Genomic DNA, 19,879 nt, shown 5'->3' with positions numbered 1-19,879 from the left:
AGTTGGAGTATAGTGAAGTCGACATGCGCATTCAAGCATCTACTATTCTACTATATGTATAACTACTATACTTGTCTTCAATTGACATCCGCCTATAAGCCTATAGCGCTGCCAGCTGCCAGCAGCCAGCACTGACACGATGCGCTGTCATATAATATAGTTCAGTCAGTCTTTCGACAGTGGTCGCTTCGAAACTATTGGGGGAGCATTTCATGGCAAAAGATTAGTACGGAAAATGTAGAGTCTTCCGTATCCGCAATTCCATTTAATTTCACGTTCTGCTGCAGTGTCAGTAACTGTGAAATAATCCTCCGGTAGTCCTTCAAACATTCGTAAACCCGATAATCCCGTTTTCCCACCGATTGATCGTTGCGTGAACGTGCCCGAGGGTAACATGCAAGTGAAATGAAAGTTGCCCGTGTGTCTTTGACCCAATTTAGTTCATCGTGCCTTCAAGAAATAATGTACATTCCGAAATAGGATAAAACCTATTGCATAACCATAGCCGTGGATAATCGCATATTGTAAGTCAGTGCGTGAGTGGAATAGAAATTTAAATTGCCGTAATGACGAGCGCGGAGACACGTGACGTAATCCGTGTCGGATCTCGGAAAAGTGAGGTAAATTTCACGAATATCATTCTCGTTTTTAAAAAGGTGAAAGTCTGTTTCCTTTCCTGTGTCTGCGCGCTGCTTCTTTCGCAACGCAATCGTCCGAGATTTATACGCCCCTTGGAAAGATAAATAATAATATTGAATAGACAAACACGCGCGATATTAATCTTGGAAGCGATCAAGATGCAAAGAAAATATTTTCTTTGAACCCATGAGAAAATATAGACTTCTTTCAAGCCCCTTTAACGAATAGGAAGCGACGTGTTATTTGTCAACGTTATAATGCATGATTTGTAGAATGTTTTAATTGACGTTTCTCCATAATCTTAATTACTCAGCATTTTTTAATCAGATAATTTGTGTACTAGTGGTTTTATACAATAACGTTGCTTCTTATTCAATTATTGTATAACATTTTGAGGAAACAGTATCACGATTTTAATGACAATGCGCATGTTTAACTATTTCAGTTGGCATTAATTCAGACTAGGCATGTTATAGAATGTTTAAAAGAATATCATCCGAAGAAGGAGTTCGAGATAGGTATGTGAGAACTTTTTATATTGTTTTCATGCCGCATTTGTTTAACCTAGTGTCATGTACTATTTTTAAAACGTCATTGCAATTATCCTGTGCTTTGAAAGTCTTGTCATTTATAAAATATATTTATGCACTTACATAAGTTGTGTACATATGTTATTTATGTTTAAATGTATATATCAATTTGTAGTTACGATGTCTACCAAAGGAGATAAGATCCTGGACAAATCTCTACCAAAAATCGGGGAGAAATCCTTGTTTACAGAGGAATTAGAGCTAGCTTTAGAAAATGGCCGTGTTGACTTTGTGGTGCATTCATTAAAAGATTTACCCACATCTCTGCCAGAGGGAATGGCTCTAGGTGCAATATTAAAGTGAGTATTTAATTAACAAGACTCCAATGTGGTCATTTCACATGCTACCCATGTCTGAATGCTTCAAAACGTTGGTTTAAATATCTGAAATTTAAATTCCCAATGAAATTATCATGTTCATGAAAAAAACATGATACTGCAAGTAAAGTAGGCTTGTTGCTTGCGCAGTAACTCTTGAGTTTATAGCTATTCCTGGCAATGTACGTCAACCTATGTTCCACGAAAGAATATATGTTTTTAATATATTTTGTTTTCTAAAATAAATGTTTCCCTTTGATATCTTGCAATAAAAAAATTATTTTTGTACTATTTGTTTCATAGAAAATAATTTCTTACAGACGTGAAGATCCACGTGATGCAGTTGTTATGTCTAAAAAATATAAAGATAAAACATTATCAACCTTGCCCGAAGGTTGTATAATTGGCACTAGTTCGTTACGTAGGTCAGCTCAGTTAGCTAGAAATATGCCACACTTAAAGGTAGAAAATATTCGTGGTAACTTAAATACTAGATTAAAAAAGCTAGACGATGAGAATGGACCCTATGCAGCTATAATTTTGGCAGCTGCTGGCTTGAAGAGAATGGTTTGGGAAGACAGGATAAGTCAGGTAATTTTTAGTATAAAATATCTACAACTAGTATTCTAATTCTACATATAGCATAATAACTGCCCAGCAGACTTATGATTAGACTGCGAATTTTTAAGACAGAAAAGCTGTGTACACATTTATTTCGTGTTTAATAATTGTGGTCATATGAAAATAATACAACAGCATTTTTAAACTCTTTAAGTCTTTCTTTTATTTTGTATATTATATGTACTCATTTTTATCAGAAATACATAGAACCTACTTATGATAAAAATAGGTTGGTGAAATTGAACTGTTGCAATCAATGAAGAAAATCATTCTAATATTTTTCAGCTATTGGAACCAGAGGATACACTATATGCTGTGGGTCAAGGTGCATTGGGAGTCGAATGTCGGGAATCGGATTTGAAATTATTGCCTCTTTTAGAGCCTCTGTATGACGTGGAAACAACAATAAGATGTGTATGCGAACGTTCTTTCTTGAAAACGTTAGGCGGTGGATGTTCCGCGCCAGTCGCAGTATCTTCGAAGTTGGAAGACAAAGAGCTTACTGTTACCGGTGCAGTATGGTCTCTGGATGGACAAGAAGAGATTAAAGATACTTTGAAAAGTACCCTTTATATACCCGATGACGACGGTAAACCTCCAAGGTCAGTAATGGAAAATAGTATATATTTTCAAATTATATTTCATTACGGGGGTAATCTGGTTTTCGAGGCTATTTTTGCACATTAGGAAATTTATCAGTTGACAACCATTTTGAAAAATTACGTTAATCATTTAACATTTAAAAAGAATTAAAAAAACAAATAATCGATTTTTTTAACATGAAATCCAGAATCCCCTCTTAAACAGGAATTTATTAACAGAATTTCTATCTGATTTCTTCCACAGAAAATGTCCGTACCGTGAACCGAAGCTGTACTGTAGCGTTACACCCGGTAAAGTAAGCAGTTTAAGCTTAATGGGGGCTGAACAACTAGGGAAAGATCTTGCAAAGTGCCTTATAAAGAAAAATGCTCTGCATGTGATGGCTCAGGCGAGAAATGAAATTTTGAATACAAAATAGAATCGATAAATAGCGCTGTAAGAATTAGTTTTTCTTGATAATGAATGGATATGTTGAAACGTTTACAGTAATTGATTTGATTGGGCATTGTAAGTCGTACTTGTAATTAAGATATTCACAATATGCTTTCAATCAACGATCGTTACACATTTTGGTTATTTTATAATTGTTGTCATATCTATTGTTACCTTTATTAGCTGAGAATATTACTGCCATTTTGAAAAATACGTTTTCCCGATACGATTTAATTCCGCTCTCTTTACAAGTGAATATACACACTCATTCATGTATTTATTGTACATATAAAATACGCTGTACAGAATCTATTGATAGCAAACGCGGTTTGAGCGAATGCTGTACACTGCCATATTTTATTTTCGCAGTGATGCAAAATTTGTTTATTGTGCAAAAGGGTTTATAATGTATTCTATAATTTTGAATGAAACCATAAATATGTAAGCAATGGTTGAAACTATTCCGTAGAAATGCATTTGCAGTTTTATTTTCTTTCCCGGTGCAAATGTCATTGTCAAGAAAACTAATCTTTTATAAGAATACGTAGTATTAACAATGAGATATATTTATAAAATATCATGTACGTATATACCTGATATTTATATATATATATATATATATGTATGTACATATATATACCTGAAGACGAAATATATAAATTTGTTGAAATTGGATTATATTACTGTGGAAATTATTAATACGTTGAGGACTATTAAAAAGCATATTCTTTGTACAAAAAAATATTGTGTATAGTTATAATCATTATTGTATATTAAGGGGAATTAATGGAAGTGAAACAACTGTATATTATATATTGACTAAAAAAAATGCAAGAACTCAAAGGATTGTTTTTATTGAAACGATATCCAAAACCATTATGTTCCTTTGTTCAAAATGTGTTTAATCTTATATAATACATTATTGTAAAAACGAAACAAGATCGTTGACTGTTATAACATTAAAATTTTATCATATAAACAAACTAATTACATTACGCACGCACAAGAAATGTGTATACAGTAGACTATTTGTTATTGAACTTATTCTTCTTTTTTTTTATTAAATAACATTCAATTCGTTTCCATAAGATACAGATTTTTAAGAAGAACGTTTTTGCTCGATAGAAACTATGATTCTTGCTTATTGCCCTTATTTGCCCTTAGTTTTATAAGAATAAAATATTTTTTTTTACAAAAAATAATTATAAGGTGTTTAGTATGCTAGTGAGTACCATTGAAAATAATGTCACGTTATATATGTTTAAGTCGATACATCTATTACAAAGACACTAATTTCTTATTCATAAGGTAAAATAGACATTTGCATAAATTTGTGCAAATTCCTATAAAATATATTTATTTATAACAGTACTTTTGTAACTATCTGTAAATGCATCCAGGAAAAAAGTACAAGACTTCAAGATCACATTTTACATGAATTCCTTATCAAGGGATCAAACATCCTATGTAGTAAACGATCTGTAAGGTCTCCAGAAAATGAAATACATTGCTAAATTTCTAAAATTCAATTAATCGTTATTCTCCTCAATTAGTTGTTTTATTTTTGCATTTTGTAAATTTGTGGAACCCTTAGTACGATCAGTTTTGTTTGTTTTTTTTAACAATTCAACGTAGTAAGGACATAAAGAAATTGCTGTGTGAATAGAAATTCATCTATGTTTTAAGTGTACTATGGTATATATTTGGCTGCCATGTCAACTAAAACATTGATTTCATTTGGTAAATGATGGTAGTAGTCATTGTGGCAGTCAAAATGTTTGAGTGGCTAACATTACATGTAATTTTCGAATGAAGACCTTATATTTTAACAAATTAATACAAAAGTTCTTTCCATTAGAAATTTATATGAGTATAAATATATCGTATTTTTAATTGATATACAATCATTAAGGAGCATGGAAGTTCAATCAAGGAGAAAGAGAGACATACATTTAACAGGATTGACCAAATCGAAACCACACAAATGTCTACGTTATCAAAAGAAGCATACACTTTCTACTAATTGTTAAATTTTATTTTGAAATACTCAACGCAATTTATATATTGTTTTATTCAACGTCTTCTTCGGCCATTCCAGTTTGCGATACTAGTCTCTGTAACAATAAGCGAAACACCAAATACTCCTACTATCCTTACCAAACCCGAAATGTTGAAACGAAATACATACCTGACCGACAGAAGGTAATCGTTGAAGTACAAGGTGGAAAACTTGTGGTGGCAGTGTCTTTTGAAGAACTTGTAACAATTGGGTTGGTTGACCACAGATTGCAACTGCATTAGATAAATGTACAACTCCACCATCCACATCGCCATACATAAGTTTCTCTTCTCCAAGTTGAATCTGTGAAACAATAACATTATAGATTAAGTACAAATGCTTAATATGTAATTCGAAATTATCAATATCATATATTTTGTACTGACTTCTTGTATGAAAAATCTTTGTACACCTTCGTGATCTTTCATATCAGGAAGTCTTGAACTAGCTTTTTGAGCCTGCTTCCTAATCTTTCTTCCTATATAAATAGAAAATGATAACATTAACCTTCTCGTAGAATAGTAAACAAGGATAGAAAAGAGCAATGTAAATTTAAATAGAGATAATTAGACATATGAGTAACGTACAGAGCGAATGTACAAAAGTATAGGAATAGGAAATAGCAAAAAGCAAAGAATGAAAAGAGAAAGCGGGGTGAGAAAATAGGATATAAGATTAGAATTACAAGAGAAATTGTAAAGCTGTTCGGTGCTGAAAGGAAAGAACTAAATACAAATAAATAATACTAATAAAATAAACATTAATCTTCTCTCGTACATAAATAAATAAACTATACTCCAATATAATAACATTAAAATTTTGGAGCATTAACTATATATTTGAGTCGGAAAATTTGGTTAAACAAAAACATAATATTCTGAGAGAAATCGATCGATTCGTACTGACAATCACACTCCTAAATACACGGTCACTGTCTTCGAACGAAATTAACATTCACAAACATGCACATGGCCCAAAAGCGTTTCTAACGATTGAGGAGATGATTCCTTGACTTACGTTCACGCAATTTCTTTTTGAAATCTGGATCACTGCGACGCTTTTGGTCAAAATAAAAGCAATATCCAACGAATAGTCCAGCTATGCCAACAGCAATACCCATTGCAGCCTTCGAAATCATCGTCATTCTAATATATAAATTTAAATCTTATAATGATGAAATTTACAAACTCCACATTGCACCTTCGGCCACCCTAGAAAAGGCTGCGTCTGCTATCAAACGCACAGAACTGAGTAACAGAATCAGAATTTGATCATGTGCTCCAGAACGATGCCATAATACTCGCAAATTCCCTAGATCGATGACTCGCGCGCGCGTTTGGAGAAATTTTATATTATTATTGTATTTAAATTTGTACAAGCGTTTTATTTATAAGATCTATGAGACGTTCTGTCAATACAATGTTACATTTTTATATATTGTATCATCGATTTATTTGACCGCCCCGCGCACACATACACACACACACACACACACACACACATATATATAAGTGCAGTATGAAAATAGGCGAAATGATTGCAATGGTATGTTGTGCCAGTGCAGCCATGTGCCATGGTTGTGCCCAGACGGGACACCTTTTTTCGCGCATGCGCGGCATTTTCAGCCTCAGTAAAGTACATACGCTTCTCGAGGAAATGTGGCACCTCGAGCGCCATGCAGAATTTTAAGAAATTGATATGATCTCCATGGAGCCTACTACATGTTTGGTTGTTTGACTTTTGCACTCCTAAGTCGTCAATTTGGACCACTGTGCGTCCCGTCAATTATATCGGTACATTCCCGCCGCTATAGCTGCTTCAGGGCTCTGCTACATCATCGCCTCATCATAGATACGTTACTGTTTTGGACAATTTGGACGCGCATGCGCGAAAAAAGGTGTCCCGTCTGGGCACCCCTGGGGTTACGTGACCCTACAAAAGTGGGCCCCCTATTCGGTGCCCCTACCGTGTCTACCACTGATTTATATACATTTTGCCTTCTAACTATTTGCGACTCAATAAAAATAACACTTTCAGTAATACTTGGTAATACTGGTAATACTTAGTCCAAGAAATAGTGTTTTCTACCATATTTCTTTTCAAATATTAATTCCCGCGATTTGCAACGTTTCAAATTTCTCGCTGTTTCTCGCATGCAGTCTCATTGAGTCTGATTGAGTCTCATTTATCCTTTTTCATCTTTATGAACAATGTAAAAGACAAAGATTTTGCTGGATATTGCATGGCAACACTGTTCCTAAATATGTATTGATGTTGATTGATGTATAGCAATGTATAGGTACAAAATCTCAAAGACACAAATAAAGGTTCGGATTCGGATAGAAGTTTCGCTTCTATTATTCTTTGTAGTTATAGATAACATGTTTGATCGTTTGGTCTAATGTGATTGTCAGTGATCAAGAATGCGCGCCAAAGTATGTGTACAAAGGATCGCGAGTTCGTAATGAGGAAGCCAGCAAATTGTTGAAGAAGAACTTGTTATATAAATATATCATAAAATGCCACTAATAAAGAAACCTATGCGTTATGCACATCCGGAGGGACACACGGGTGTTTGTTATTTTACCGGTGAAAAGTAAGAAACATTTAAAACACATTGTTAACGACTGTTGCACTGTTGCACACGAATTTAATTTACAAGAAACAGTAGAATTCGTTCAAACATTGTTTTAATCAAAGTCACGCTCTTTTCATTTATTCTTTTCTTTTTGAGATGGAACAGAATTTATAACAAGTTTAAAAAATATTGTAAATACATTTTGTGATCTAGGAAAGGCCTCGTTACTTGTGGATCCGATGGAGATGTTCGATCCTGGTTAAATTTAATGGACGATGACCCGGCTGCAAGTTGTGTTTCAGAACAAGCTATATCAGTAATATCAAAGGTGCAGAAAAAATATATAAATAATACTAATCACAATGTACATTGCACATGTTATTGATATTTATATTTTCATAATTTTCTTTTGTTTTAGAATGGAAAAATATTTGTTGGTAATGATAATAATACGGTTCAAATACTCAACTATCCTGACCTTGAAAAGGAAGGAATAGTTACTAGATTTTCAGCACCTGTATCAGCATTAGCAACAACGAAAAACAGTAATATTATAATATCAGGATCATGGTATATAGTACACACAAATCTTTTGTATTTTTACAGCAATATATTAACACATTATCTACCTGCGATTATCTCATAATTTTTAAAAGTCTATGGTCCATGGCTAAGGATTTTTTAATTGCTCTTTCTACAGTAGCAGGAGTTTTAATCGTGAACCAACAACTCATCCCTAATAATGTACTCTAACAATTTTATTCAGGATTGTAATATAAAAGAGGAGATTTCAAATATTAAAAAGCCTATTAATAGGCTTCTGGTAGATAAGGTGTTAACATATAAGATTTATAAATTATCTTATGTACAATGTAAATTATAGTGACATGAGGATACATGTTACGGACATCACTACATCAGATAACACAGAGCTCTTTGGTCATGAAGCACCAATATTGGGTTTATCGTTGGATCCTAAAGAAGAGTTTGTGGTAAAGTATATTTTATAATTAACTTTTGAATGAAGCAGCAGCAGTTGATAAATGTAATTTTATATTTAGGCGTCGTCAAGTGCAGATGGATCGATAAGAGTGTGGAATATTAAAGAGAAACGTGTTGCCAATGTTTGGAATAACATTGTACCCAAATGTAATTCATTTTTCACAGCGAAAGCATATTGTACTCCTTCCTTTCAATCTACAGATGGAAGTTGTCTTGCATATCCACATATGAAAGATGTAGTTGTAGTAGAAAGAGCTTCTTGGAAGGAGTTGTTTCATTTAAAATGTATTAATATAAAAAGTGTGAGTTGTACATTTGAATTTCCTATTTAAAAGCCTATATAGCATCTTCTAATGTTTATTGTTCACAATATAGGAAATTAGTATTTGTAAATATTCTGAATGTGGTATGTACATTGCTGCGAGCACTGTAAACGGCGAGATAATTGTTTGGAATGCAAGAACGAAAGGTTTAATTGGGTATATTGAGCATCAGCAGAATACTAAAATCACATCACTGGCTTGGAATCTCGATGGATCAGATGAAATTGCTTTTTGCGATCATTTAGGCCAATTAGGATGCCTCGATGTGGTACGTATATTGATGTGTGTAATTCAAAGCTTCAGAAATTATTTTGGTCTGTTTTTTATTTATGCAGATATTTTCTGAGAAACCTAATGGCAATGAAGAAACGGTAGAAACAAATGGGGATATAAAAGAGGATAATCTTGGTTTACCGGATGAAGAAGACGATGACGGAGAAAATGTTATATCTTTAGAAAAAATTAAAGCGTCCGTGAACCTTGAAGACGATGAGAAGAGCCTTTCTGATGAAGAATCTGTGAAACAACAAATAGAAGCAAATATTTTCGGACCGGCAATTAATTTACAACCACCATTTCAACCTGGTTCATCCCCGTCTCATTTATTATCTCGTTTTATGGTAGCGAATGTTCAAATATTAATTTACGTCAACACATTATTTACCGGTGATTATATCCTAGTTTTTGAAAGTCTGGTCCATGGCTGAGGCCTTTTTAATAGCTCCTTCAATAGTAATAACAATTTCAATCATGAACCTACAACTCACTTCCAGTAATCTAATAGTTTTCCTTAGGATTATTATATAAAATATGAGCTCTAAGCTTCCTTTTGATACAGCGCAATGATTGAAAATCCGGTAAATAAATTGTTAAGATAATAGAGGGAACTGGAATATATTTACTATGTATGAATGTTTAATAGGTTTGGAATGATACTGGCATGGTGAGATGTTTTACCGGCGAAGATGGGGATGAATCTAGTATCGAGGTTGAATTTCATGACGCTACAATTCATCGTAGCATGCACATTAATAATTATTTAAGACATACTATAGCAGCTTTATCGCCACATGCACTCGTATTGAATTGTCCCTCGAGTAGTGATACGCAAAGTAAACTCGTTGTGATAGCATTACAGGGTTAGTATTATATTTTAAATATAAAAAAAGCAACTATTATCATTTAGTAACTTTAATTAAGCATTATTACAATTTAAAAACAGGTTGGGGTTCTGGGAACAAAGAATGGTTCTTGGACCTTCCAGAAGATGAAGAAGGATGTTGTGTTGCCGCTGGCGATACGTTCGTTGCACTAGCAACATCGAAACGGAATTTAAGGCTTTTTACAGTGGGAGGCACGCAACGTGAAATCATATCTTTACCAGGTCCTGTGGTCGCAATGAATGGGTTTAGAAATGCTCTAGTAATTGCTTACCATAATGGAATAGGTATACTACTGATTATCTATTAATCTCTTCCTTGTATTAATCGGGCACGAACTTCTGCACTGATCTAAGACTATCAAACAATTTTGTAATATAATAGAAATATTGCAACAGGTGCATCCGGTGATCAAAATATGAACTTACTATGGATTCAAATTCGTGGCCTAACTTTATACAGTCGAAGATTGTCTCTTCCACTGTCTCCTTCATCAGAACTTATGTGGATAGGACTGTCCGACCTTGGATCTCCTGCCATCATGGATGCTGATGATGTTCTTAGAGTATATAATAAGAAATCGTCTCTTTGGAAAGTTGCTAGCGACTTGAGTAGACAAGTAAGAACATGCATTGTGTTTATTTTACATAAAGATCCGCAATCTGATCGTCATAAACATCTGTACATGTTACTGAGTATTTAACTAGTCTAATTTGAACAGTCCAAGGGCAAAGCAGATCACTATTTCATCATTGGAATCAGCGAGCAGCAGAGTATTGCTCGCTGTGTTTTATGTAAAGGAAGTCATTATCCACCGACTACACCACGTCCCGTAATAACTGAAGTATCTTTACTTCCGCCATTATGCGAATTCGAAAGCGAAAAGTCGGAGAAAGAATTGAAACTGTGGAAATTGGGTAGCAATCCTGCAGAGGAGAACGAAACCGTGCTGGCTCTATTTGCGGTACACATAAATTAAATATTTAATCCTTTGCACTCGAGTGGCGACTCTAAGGCGCTATTAAAAATTGCGTTCTCATTAGTTACAACATTTTTTAAGTGTTATAAGTAAAATTGAAGAATTCGAAAAGAATGTCCATACGGCATACACTATTTTCAACTTGTTAAAACGTTTAAAGGAATAATTTAATGCCTACTGGGCTCTTGCAATGAATACAGAGTATTTTTATTTTGCATCACGATTCGTAGTCTAGTTATAAGTATGAATGATAGTGATAAACTTCATATGTATAAGAGGAAGTAAATCATATACAGTGGAAATATTCTGGATCAGAAGAAATATCTTAGTTTTCGAGTTAAAACAGCTTCGAGTTTAAAGGGCCAGGTATCAATAACTAACAGATATTTGCACTAATCAGTTCTATTCGATCAGCTTGCTTGCAGAAGCAATTTGGAATACCGAGCAGTGGAACTATGCAAAGAAATTGCTTCCGGGAAAGTGATAGAATTGGCAATCAAGTATGCGAGAAGAATGAACAAAATGGCTTTGTCGAATAAACTGGAGTCTATCGCCGACGTAAAAGAAGAAGAAAAAGAAAAGGAACAAGAGGTCACTAATGATAACGATATAGAGGAAAGTAAAAGCGAGGATGAAGTCCAGAATGATGAGTTTGAAGAATCTACGATTTCATTGGCTATTCAAAAGAAACCGGATGTAGAAATTAAACCTTTGTCCATGAACGAAGCGTTGTCGATAAAGAGAAATAATCCATTTTTGAAAAGTGGAAACTCGCCTTCGAATAAAGGTATTGTGTTTTTAATACTTTTATTATTATTTTTCGTAACATTCAATCAATTTTAACCTGCAGGTCTAGCTGGACTAGAAATCACTCCAGAAAAGCCACAAAAATTATTGGCACCCATCCTTCCGAAATCAAAAACGAAGGAAACGAAAGATGGTCCGAAAAAGGAAACGTTTATCAGTTGGTATGCAAAGAACAAGAAAAGTTTGCAAGAAGAATTTCCCGAATTGAGTCCTGCCGATTTAACGAAACAGGCATTGGCAAGGTACAAGGAAACGGATGTGACACCAAAAAAGAACGGTACTATAGAACCCACAGAGTCTAAGAAAAGAAAGTTAAGTCCTGACGACGAACAAAACAAACCGAAGAGATCTTCCAGTAAAACTCTTAGCTCATTCGCTTTCGGCTGATTGCTACCTCAGAAAATAGAAAATACTTTTATATTTTTATGTAACTAAGGTTATTTATTATTTTGCGTAACTTCGGTTGCTTTTACTATGTTATACAAATAAACAATACTGTCTTTTAACAGGGGTATTATTTACTTGTATTTATAATTTAATGATATGCGCTATTGTAAGGATTACGTTGAAATATTTGTGGAAAATGTGGATTGTGTTTACAATATTGTGTGATCGTTAAAGAGATCGATAAAGTAGATATTCTTTTGGGTATTTTCCACTTTGTATATGTGTCGCGATAGATCGATAAAACAGATAAAGAGAGCAGTTTCATCTCGTCTTAGTCTTAGTTAAATCACTCAACGCAAAAGTTGCAGAAAATTCCTAATACCCGGGGACATTGTGTATATTGTGGTGGAAATCACTGCACAGATCGAAAAAAGTTACAATAAAAATACGCGGATATAATGCTTCAAATGGCGTTGAAAGGTAAGTTGATATACTTCGCGTAGTTCTATATATTTAGCTCGTATTAGCATTCGAAATCGGGACCAAGTCTAAATATACATTCAAGTTTGCGGCACTAATTGCGCGTCTCCGTTGCGTCATGCTGATACGCATGCGAGACGCCAGTTTAAGTTTAAAGTTCATGATGGCACGGAGATTAAAAATAATGGGATTAATAATTACAACTGTCTATCTCAAGCGCCACTGAATTTCATAGAAAATATTAAATTATGTCACGCAACTAAAACTTTCCTACAATTATACAAAACTTCGCACTTTAAGACGTTAAGAATAGCATACGCAATTCAGTAGGCCGAGTATATTTTAGTAAATAATATTTTTTATGTATAATTTTCGAGTAATATTTCAAATTCACAAACAAGATTTGTAATATGAGAAAAATATATTCTATACTAATTCATTTTATGATTTTATAATAATTTTTACTATTGTTTTGGTAATAGTTATCAAAGTTAATTAATTAATAATATTTATATTAGTCCGGGACATTATAAAAATTTAATATTAATTAAATAAAAATTATTTCAGAACATTCATTCGTGGATGTCATACAAAATGCAATGGGTGCCATGGGCCCATGGCATATTGTGATAGCTGTAGCACTTTCTCTTGTAAAATTTCCAGTTGCATGGCATCAGCTATCAATAGTATTTCTCGCACCTCCAACTAATTTTTCCTGTTCTGCACCAATATCAGCAACCAATGAATCTACAATAATGAAATGCTACGTAGATACCGGGAACAGTACTATGGAAAAGTGTACAAGCTTTAAATACGACAAACGTATATTTAAAGAGAGCATTATAACTCAAGTGAGTTGAATGTTAGTCCTTTTATATCGTTTGAATTTAAGTCGATGAATATGATTTAAAAAACATTTTTAATTCCCACTTTTTCAGTGGGACTTAGTCTGCGATAGAGAACAACTAGCAAATTTTGCGCAGACTTGCACGATGTTTGGAGTCCTTGTTGGTAACTTAGTATTCAGTATAATGGCTGATCGGTATGTTGTTCGTTATTACAAGACAATTAAAAAGTGTATATTAGCATAGGTCAGTGCAGATATCGTGCGAAAGGAATCGGGCGCGAACTTCTGCACTGACCTAATACAATATCATGAATGTATTCACAATGCATGGAAATTTCTTTCCAGAATAGGCAGAAAGAAACCGTTGATGCTTGCAATAGCATTGCTGTCAATAACTGGTTTTATGAGTGCATTTGTTCCTTGGTATGAATTATTTTTAATATTTAAATTTATCTCTGCTGTAGCCACTGGTGGCACTATGCTTGTTAGCTTTGTTTTGCGTAAGTATAAATAATTTGCAAAGTACATGTGTATTTATCACTGCTTTCAACGTATTGTAAAATATACTATTAAATTGATTGCAGTCATGGAGATTGCGGGAGTTGAATGGCGTTCAATTTTGTCGGTACTCTTTCATGTGCCATTCTTGGTAGGCTATTTAATGAACCCTTTAATTTCTTATTTAACCCGCACATGGGACGGATTCCAAATGGCAGTTTCTATACCTTCTATCTTCTTGTTATCATACTACTGGTATGTAAAATTGATAATATTATCAAAATTGGTAATGGTCAGCATTATAAGTCAGCTATTCTGATAAAATCAGATTATTTTTAGTGACTTTTCATTCATCATAGGATTATTCCTGAATCACCAAGGTGGTTACTTGCAGTTGGCAAACTATCAGAAGCAGAGCATATCTTGCTTAAAGCAGCTAATAGAAATAAGATACCTATAGAGAATGTGAAAACAGCAATTGATACATATGAAGCTGCTGCCAAAATCAGAAACAAACACGACGAAGAGAAATACAGTATCACACATTTGTTTAGGACTCCGAATTTAAGACTGAAGACGATTTGTATATGTATTAATTGGTTCGTTTGCGGTGGTTGCTTCTTTGGGCTGTCACAGTACATGGGCTACCTTGATGGCAACATTTTTGTGAACGTTGCTGTATCAGGTAAATTATATAGTTACTCATATATTTAACGCTAGGTTTACGGAGCACTAAACGTATATTACTGTATAAAAATGACGAGATTGCGTTTATCCAAATTTTGTCATTTTTTAAAAAAATAATACATATCCACAGAAATAAATATTTTTAATAATTCGTAAAGTCGCGACAGTCAAAGAAACTATTAATTAAAGAGAGTATATATCTTTTCTAGCTGCTGTAGAACTGCCTGGAACTGTAATACTCCTTTTTCTGATATCGCGTGTATCACGCTTAAGGATTTTAATAAGCGGCAATATTTTGTCAGGCATAAGCCTGATCTTGCTAACTGTAATATCAGATTCTACCTTGACATTATGTCTAGCGACTCTAGGTCTTGCAGGAATGGCACTCAGTTTTCCGACCGTGTACCTATATAGCAGCGAAGCGTTCCCAACCGTAATTAGAAACGCTGGTATTGGATTAGGAAGTGTTTGTGCAAGAACTGGAAGCATGATCGCACCCTACATAGCTACTATGGTAACGTTTTCTGTGTGCTCTTGATGCGTGTCATTTATCTGAACGATTTATTATCTTTATACTTTCATACTTTTAGGGAAAAACCCAACCCTGGTTGCCACCAGTGATATTTGGCACTGGACCATTAATTGGCGCTGCATTGTGCTTTTTTTTACCAGAAACAATGAACTGCAAATTACCTGAAACTATCGAAGACGGTGAAAATTTCGGAACGTGAGTATATGTAATGATTAAATTGTGGATTTGATGCATTTATAACAACAATGGGTAGATCAAAATAGTGAGAATATTTCAAAAATCTAAAAATACTGTTTTATTATCTTGGACTTATTAAAATGACTAAGAAAAGAAATAAATGTATATGTCAGTTCTGTATGTTGGAATGAATGCAGACAAGTTTTGTTTTGCATATAAATTCGCAATCTAATCATAACAATTTCACTATTTTGCAACAGTATATCACAAGTGTTACGATGTATTCTAGGAAAAAGAATAGAAGAAATACATGAAAGTGATAAGAAGAAGCTTGGAGAAGAAGAAATGAAACATTGAAACCTTCCATCTAATAAGTAGATATTTTTTATGATATACATTCAAAAAGAGCTCGTTAATAATAAAATTAAAAAAAATTAATTAATCATTACTCACTTCTCCCGTACAACTACTGCGAAAACAGAAAAATTTTCGAACACAAGAGATTAGTTTTATTCATTTATATCAAATCTCAAGAATTAGACTTATTATACTTGAGCATAACAATATATTTGTATGTAATAATATTATATTTTAAAAAACATGAAGTCTGTTTTTGTAATTAATGGGTAAATGTACAATATGTTTACGCTATAGTTTCCTGGAATATTTACAGTCTTACTAAATGTAATATATAATTATTTATAAGAGATCATTTTATGCTGCCTTCACTAAGAACTATATTCGTACTATGTTTATATATTTGTTTTGTTGCATACGAAGACAGATCTTTAAATGATTTAAAACTAAATCGAAAGAATATGTACATTGTTAACTGGTCAGTAAAAAAATATACATACGTTAGTACAAAAAATGTACTAACTAATTATCTGCTTAAAACACACAAAAATAAATAGTGACAAATCAGCCTTTGCAGTTTAAATGGATATTCTTCTTCTTTGTATCACTGTACTAATGAATGTTACTACAAAACCTTTGTAGTAGAGTTCGGCATTGTCCTGGACAGTTCTAGATTTGTTACTGTGTCCAATAGTGTGTCCAGGACTTAAAAGTTGAACAACTATGAACGTTGGAGTCCAAATTATTATTTACAGAAACAAAAATCCAAGTGTCATGAATTATCTTTCCTAAAATATCAATTTGTAGTATGGCCCATATAAAATACTTTACTAGGTAAGCCATTTACTACATCACTAGTTTTCTTTTGTACAGTATCAATCATATGATTACCATACTTCACAGTGTTACTTAAAGATCCCAACCACGAGGTCATGATGCTCTTAGTTGGTGTTTTTTCGATAGTATTTGTTGTACCTAAAACATAAATCTTTTACTATTTATCTAAAACAATTTAATTACAATATGCAATTAACTGACCTATAAGAAACTTTAGAATTGCTTTGTTTACTACATCTGGTTTTTGTTGGTGCGGAAAGTGTTTTGCTCCAGACACTACCTTCACATGAAATTTTTCTACATATTCAGAGCTTTGTACAATATTTTCTATCGATACCAGAGGATCTATGTTTCCAATGATAAGCAATACTTTGATTGAAATCGGTTCATTGGACTGTGTGTTAAGCCTTGTGAAAGGGAGATTTCTGTAATAGTTAATTGCACCTGTCCAATCCTCTGTAGGAAATAGTGATAATTATAATTTCATATATTTACAGTTGTACAATTGACACGACCTAATATTTACCTTTCCTGCTGAATGTATATTTGTATGCTTCCACATAATTCTTTTCAGTACTCGTTTGATTTACTTGAAGATGTTGGAAGGTATCATTTATAATAGATAAATCTTCTTTGAGAGCATCAATTTCTGGGAGGAATGGTAATCTACTGAAGTGTATCCATCTGTGAAATAATGTTAATCAGAAACTAAATATAATCAATAAAACAAATAAAAATTCATATATTGTATGTACTTTGAGTCAAATACAGAGTCTCCAGGCAATCTGTTCCAGTAAAAATTCGGATGAGGACTTGATATTGCAATAAATTTGTAGATCATATCCTCGTATAAGGCCACCATGTACCAGCCTAACAGTCCTCCTAGGCCATGACCAATTATACTGCATTGCTTTACTCCGAGCGATAAAATAAATTGTTTTAACTCCTCAACTAGAACTTCTAGTCTGTAGGAACGTTTAGTTGATGGTTTATCACTGTCGCCGAATCCCTTTAAATCTATTGCCACTACTCTGAATAACAAAGTTGTTTATTTAAATATAATTTAAAGATCTGCTGCAATAAGGAGGCTGCTCCGATCTCTGATAATTAAGTAGAGCTACCACATTGTTATGGCAAGCCCGTTGGGGCACATTGTACCTAAAATGTTCAGCAAGGCATGGTATTTGTTCTCTCCAAGACAACCAGCAGTCAGGAAATCCATGCAGAAGCAATACAAGTGGTTTATCTTTATTTCCAGCCTCCACATAGTGAAATTTCACACCCTAAATGAGGAAGAAATTATATTTTATTTTTTTGTTAATTACTGCCTATTATGCGATGGCAATACAAACATGATTAAATTCGGAATATGTTTCTTTCCTCTAAATAAAAAATGTTCAAAACCGTCATTTTACGAACAATTGTTAATTAATTCCTTCAAGTATTATTTTGTTTACAGTTACGATTAGAACGTTTTTGTCCTTTTCCTTGCAAAAAAAAATGTATGTAAAATATTTATTGTGTGTGTATATTTACTGCAATTCTTATAAATATTGACAAAAAAATTTTATTTCGATTTAAGAGCTCGTTATTATACGATAAGTACGATCTTTATCTAGATCTAAAGAAATAAAATCGATGCAGCATCCGCGACAAAAGAAACATTACAATCACCCCTACCGATTGAATACGGACGTGTGCATAATGCATTGGGCGGTTACGTTGTGCGCGAAGAGTTTATCAGAGGTCGAGTATTTTACAGTATTTTTGGATTGCTGTCACATCGAAGTATAACTATCTGTCGCACAGTTTCTGGAATGAACATTATCTCGATGAAACATTACCTTGATTTTCACGTAAGAATGCGTTCCCAAGTTGTTATCGACTAGACACGGCGGCGGTTTATCTCTCTGTTGCATCATGAAGAACTTTTTCGGGTCCCAGGCCCATTTTAGAAACCGTTTCACTATTAAATATAAACCGTACACAAACGACAGGAAATGTAATTTAATTATTTCCCACGTAGATATCTGCACGATCTTATCGTTTGTAAACATAGTTACTTATAAAACGAGATCAAAATTTTTTAATTTTAAATACTTCTCGTTGAACTAAATAGCACACCGTTCACAACACTAAGAGATTTATTGTAATTCACGTGCACATGCACTCACTTTTTTCGAAGAGCACGTGTGCTTCGTCACGAATAGAAAGATCAAACGCGTTTCGTCAATGATACGGATCAATATGGTTCACGAGGTTAATTAAGCATGTATAGATCCGAAATCGTAAGTTTTCGTCAAAACTGCCGCTGAATTACTGATTAAGACTCGCGGCTGAGTATACATACGATCGCCAGAGGTCATTATCAGCTGCGACGAATCTTTTTATCGCGATCTATATGCAACGTCAAAATATACGTCCATGACTCTGCCATGATCAGGTGCTGGGTACCCCGAATTTCTATTTCACGAAAGTGTTAGAACATCTATACATAATAAGCCCCTCCAGGAATGATGAATCATTTATAACGAGATTTGGATTTGTACTTTGATCTTGTCATATGTTTCTCGTTGATGAATTATTGCGAGACGCACGTAATGCGGTGTTGCTGACTATTTACTCCCGGATATGATTATAGAGAAAATGATACGATTACTACTTACTGTATACTTACTCGACGAGATATCAGATTTTTATAGCCTGGATGATACAAATCATTATGTATATTCCAATTATTTTCAATTTCCGTAGCATGTATACATGCTACGGATTTTAGATAGCCTGTAGGAAAATTCATGTACATAATACATATTTACTCAGTAAGCAAACTGCCGCTATATTGGCGGCAGATTGGCGGCAGAAAACCGTGGAACCAGTGTCGCCAGACCGGGGAAATTAAGGGAAATTGAGGATAGCTCATTGAGGTCACATGCACAACAGAGACGAAACAAAGAATGGGGGAAT

The 19,879-nt window shown here is 33.8% G+C and overlaps 5 protein-coding genes across 6 annotated transcripts; 3 read left to right on the top strand and 2 right to left on the bottom strand.

Annotated features, from left to right (window-relative positions):
- Positions 1 to 141: 141 nt before the first annotated feature.
- On the top strand, positions 142 to 4,098 carry L(3)02640 (porphobilinogen deaminase-like protein l(3)02640). The gene is made up of 6 exons (XM_076420594.1): positions 142 to 620; positions 1,085 to 1,157; positions 1,345 to 1,528; positions 1,867 to 2,137; positions 2,453 to 2,769; positions 3,014 to 4,098. Exons 1-6 carry the CDS (start codon positions 567 to 569, stop codon positions 3,186 to 3,188), a joined length of 1,074 nt encoding a protein of 357 aa, XP_076276709.1. The 5' UTR covers positions 142 to 566; the 3' UTR covers positions 3,189 to 4,098.
- Positions 4,099 to 5,215: 1,117 nt separating this feature from the next.
- Positions 5,216 to 6,506, bottom strand: Tom20 (translocase of outer membrane 20). Its single transcript, XM_076420606.1, has 4 exons — positions 6,279 to 6,506; positions 5,648 to 5,739; positions 5,391 to 5,564; positions 5,216 to 5,316 (listed from the first exon to the last, which is right to left on the bottom strand). The coding sequence occupies exons 1-4, from the start codon at positions 6,403 to 6,405 to the stop codon at positions 5,272 to 5,274; spliced, it is 438 nt and encodes a 145-aa protein (XP_076276721.1). The 5' UTR covers positions 6,406 to 6,506; the 3' UTR covers positions 5,216 to 5,271.
- A 1,065-nt stretch (positions 6,507 to 7,571) lies between these two features.
- On the top strand, positions 7,572 to 12,616 carry LOC143207294 (WD repeat and HMG-box DNA-binding protein 1). Its single transcript, XM_076420573.1, has 14 exons — positions 7,572 to 7,588; positions 7,676 to 7,857; positions 8,053 to 8,167; positions 8,258 to 8,409; positions 8,723 to 8,831; positions 8,901 to 9,143; positions 9,217 to 9,432; positions 9,500 to 9,784; positions 10,087 to 10,303; positions 10,387 to 10,611; positions 10,723 to 10,943; positions 11,046 to 11,288; positions 11,718 to 12,090; positions 12,154 to 12,616. Exons 2-14 carry the CDS (start codon positions 7,781 to 7,783, stop codon positions 12,495 to 12,497), a joined length of 2,820 nt encoding a protein of 939 aa, XP_076276688.1. The 5' UTR covers positions 7,572 to 7,588; positions 7,676 to 7,780; the 3' UTR covers positions 12,498 to 12,616.
- Positions 10,086 to 19,548, bottom strand: LOC143207304 (epoxide hydrolase 4). Of its 2 annotated transcripts, none has more exons than XM_076420588.1 (6): positions 18,757 to 19,548; positions 18,071 to 18,195; positions 17,668 to 17,943; positions 17,439 to 17,596; positions 17,114 to 17,368; positions 10,086 to 17,050 (listed from the first exon to the last, which is right to left on the bottom strand). In XM_076420588.1, the coding sequence occupies exons 1-6, from the start codon at positions 18,967 to 18,969 to the stop codon at positions 16,872 to 16,874; spliced, it is 1,206 nt and encodes a 401-aa protein (XP_076276703.1). In that variant the 5' UTR covers positions 18,970 to 19,548; the 3' UTR covers positions 10,086 to 16,871. The 2 variants fall into 2 exon arrangements, with proteins under 2 accessions (XP_076276703.1, XP_076276704.1); XM_076420589.1 differs by lacking the exon at positions 18,757 to 19,548 and adding an exon at positions 18,593 to 18,712.
- On the top strand, positions 12,838 to 16,156 carry LOC143207297 (organic cation transporter protein-like). The gene is made up of 9 exons (XM_076420579.1): positions 12,838 to 12,977; positions 13,545 to 13,828; positions 13,916 to 14,019; positions 14,170 to 14,324; positions 14,409 to 14,577; positions 14,682 to 15,007; positions 15,219 to 15,523; positions 15,600 to 15,736; positions 16,008 to 16,156. Exons 1-9 carry the CDS (start codon positions 12,956 to 12,958, stop codon positions 16,030 to 16,032), a joined length of 1,527 nt encoding a protein of 508 aa, XP_076276694.1. The 5' UTR covers positions 12,838 to 12,955; the 3' UTR covers positions 16,033 to 16,156.
- Positions 19,549 to 19,879: the final 331 nt, after the last annotated feature.

The sequence above is a fragment of the Lasioglossum baleicum genome, chromosome 3 (genome assembly GCF_051020765.1).
Source record: "Lasioglossum baleicum chromosome 3, iyLasBale1, whole genome shotgun sequence".
Classification (NCBI taxonomy): Eukaryota; Metazoa; Arthropoda; class Insecta; order Hymenoptera; family Halictidae; genus Lasioglossum; species Lasioglossum baleicum.
This window is presented reverse-complemented; position numbering and strand designations above follow the sequence as displayed.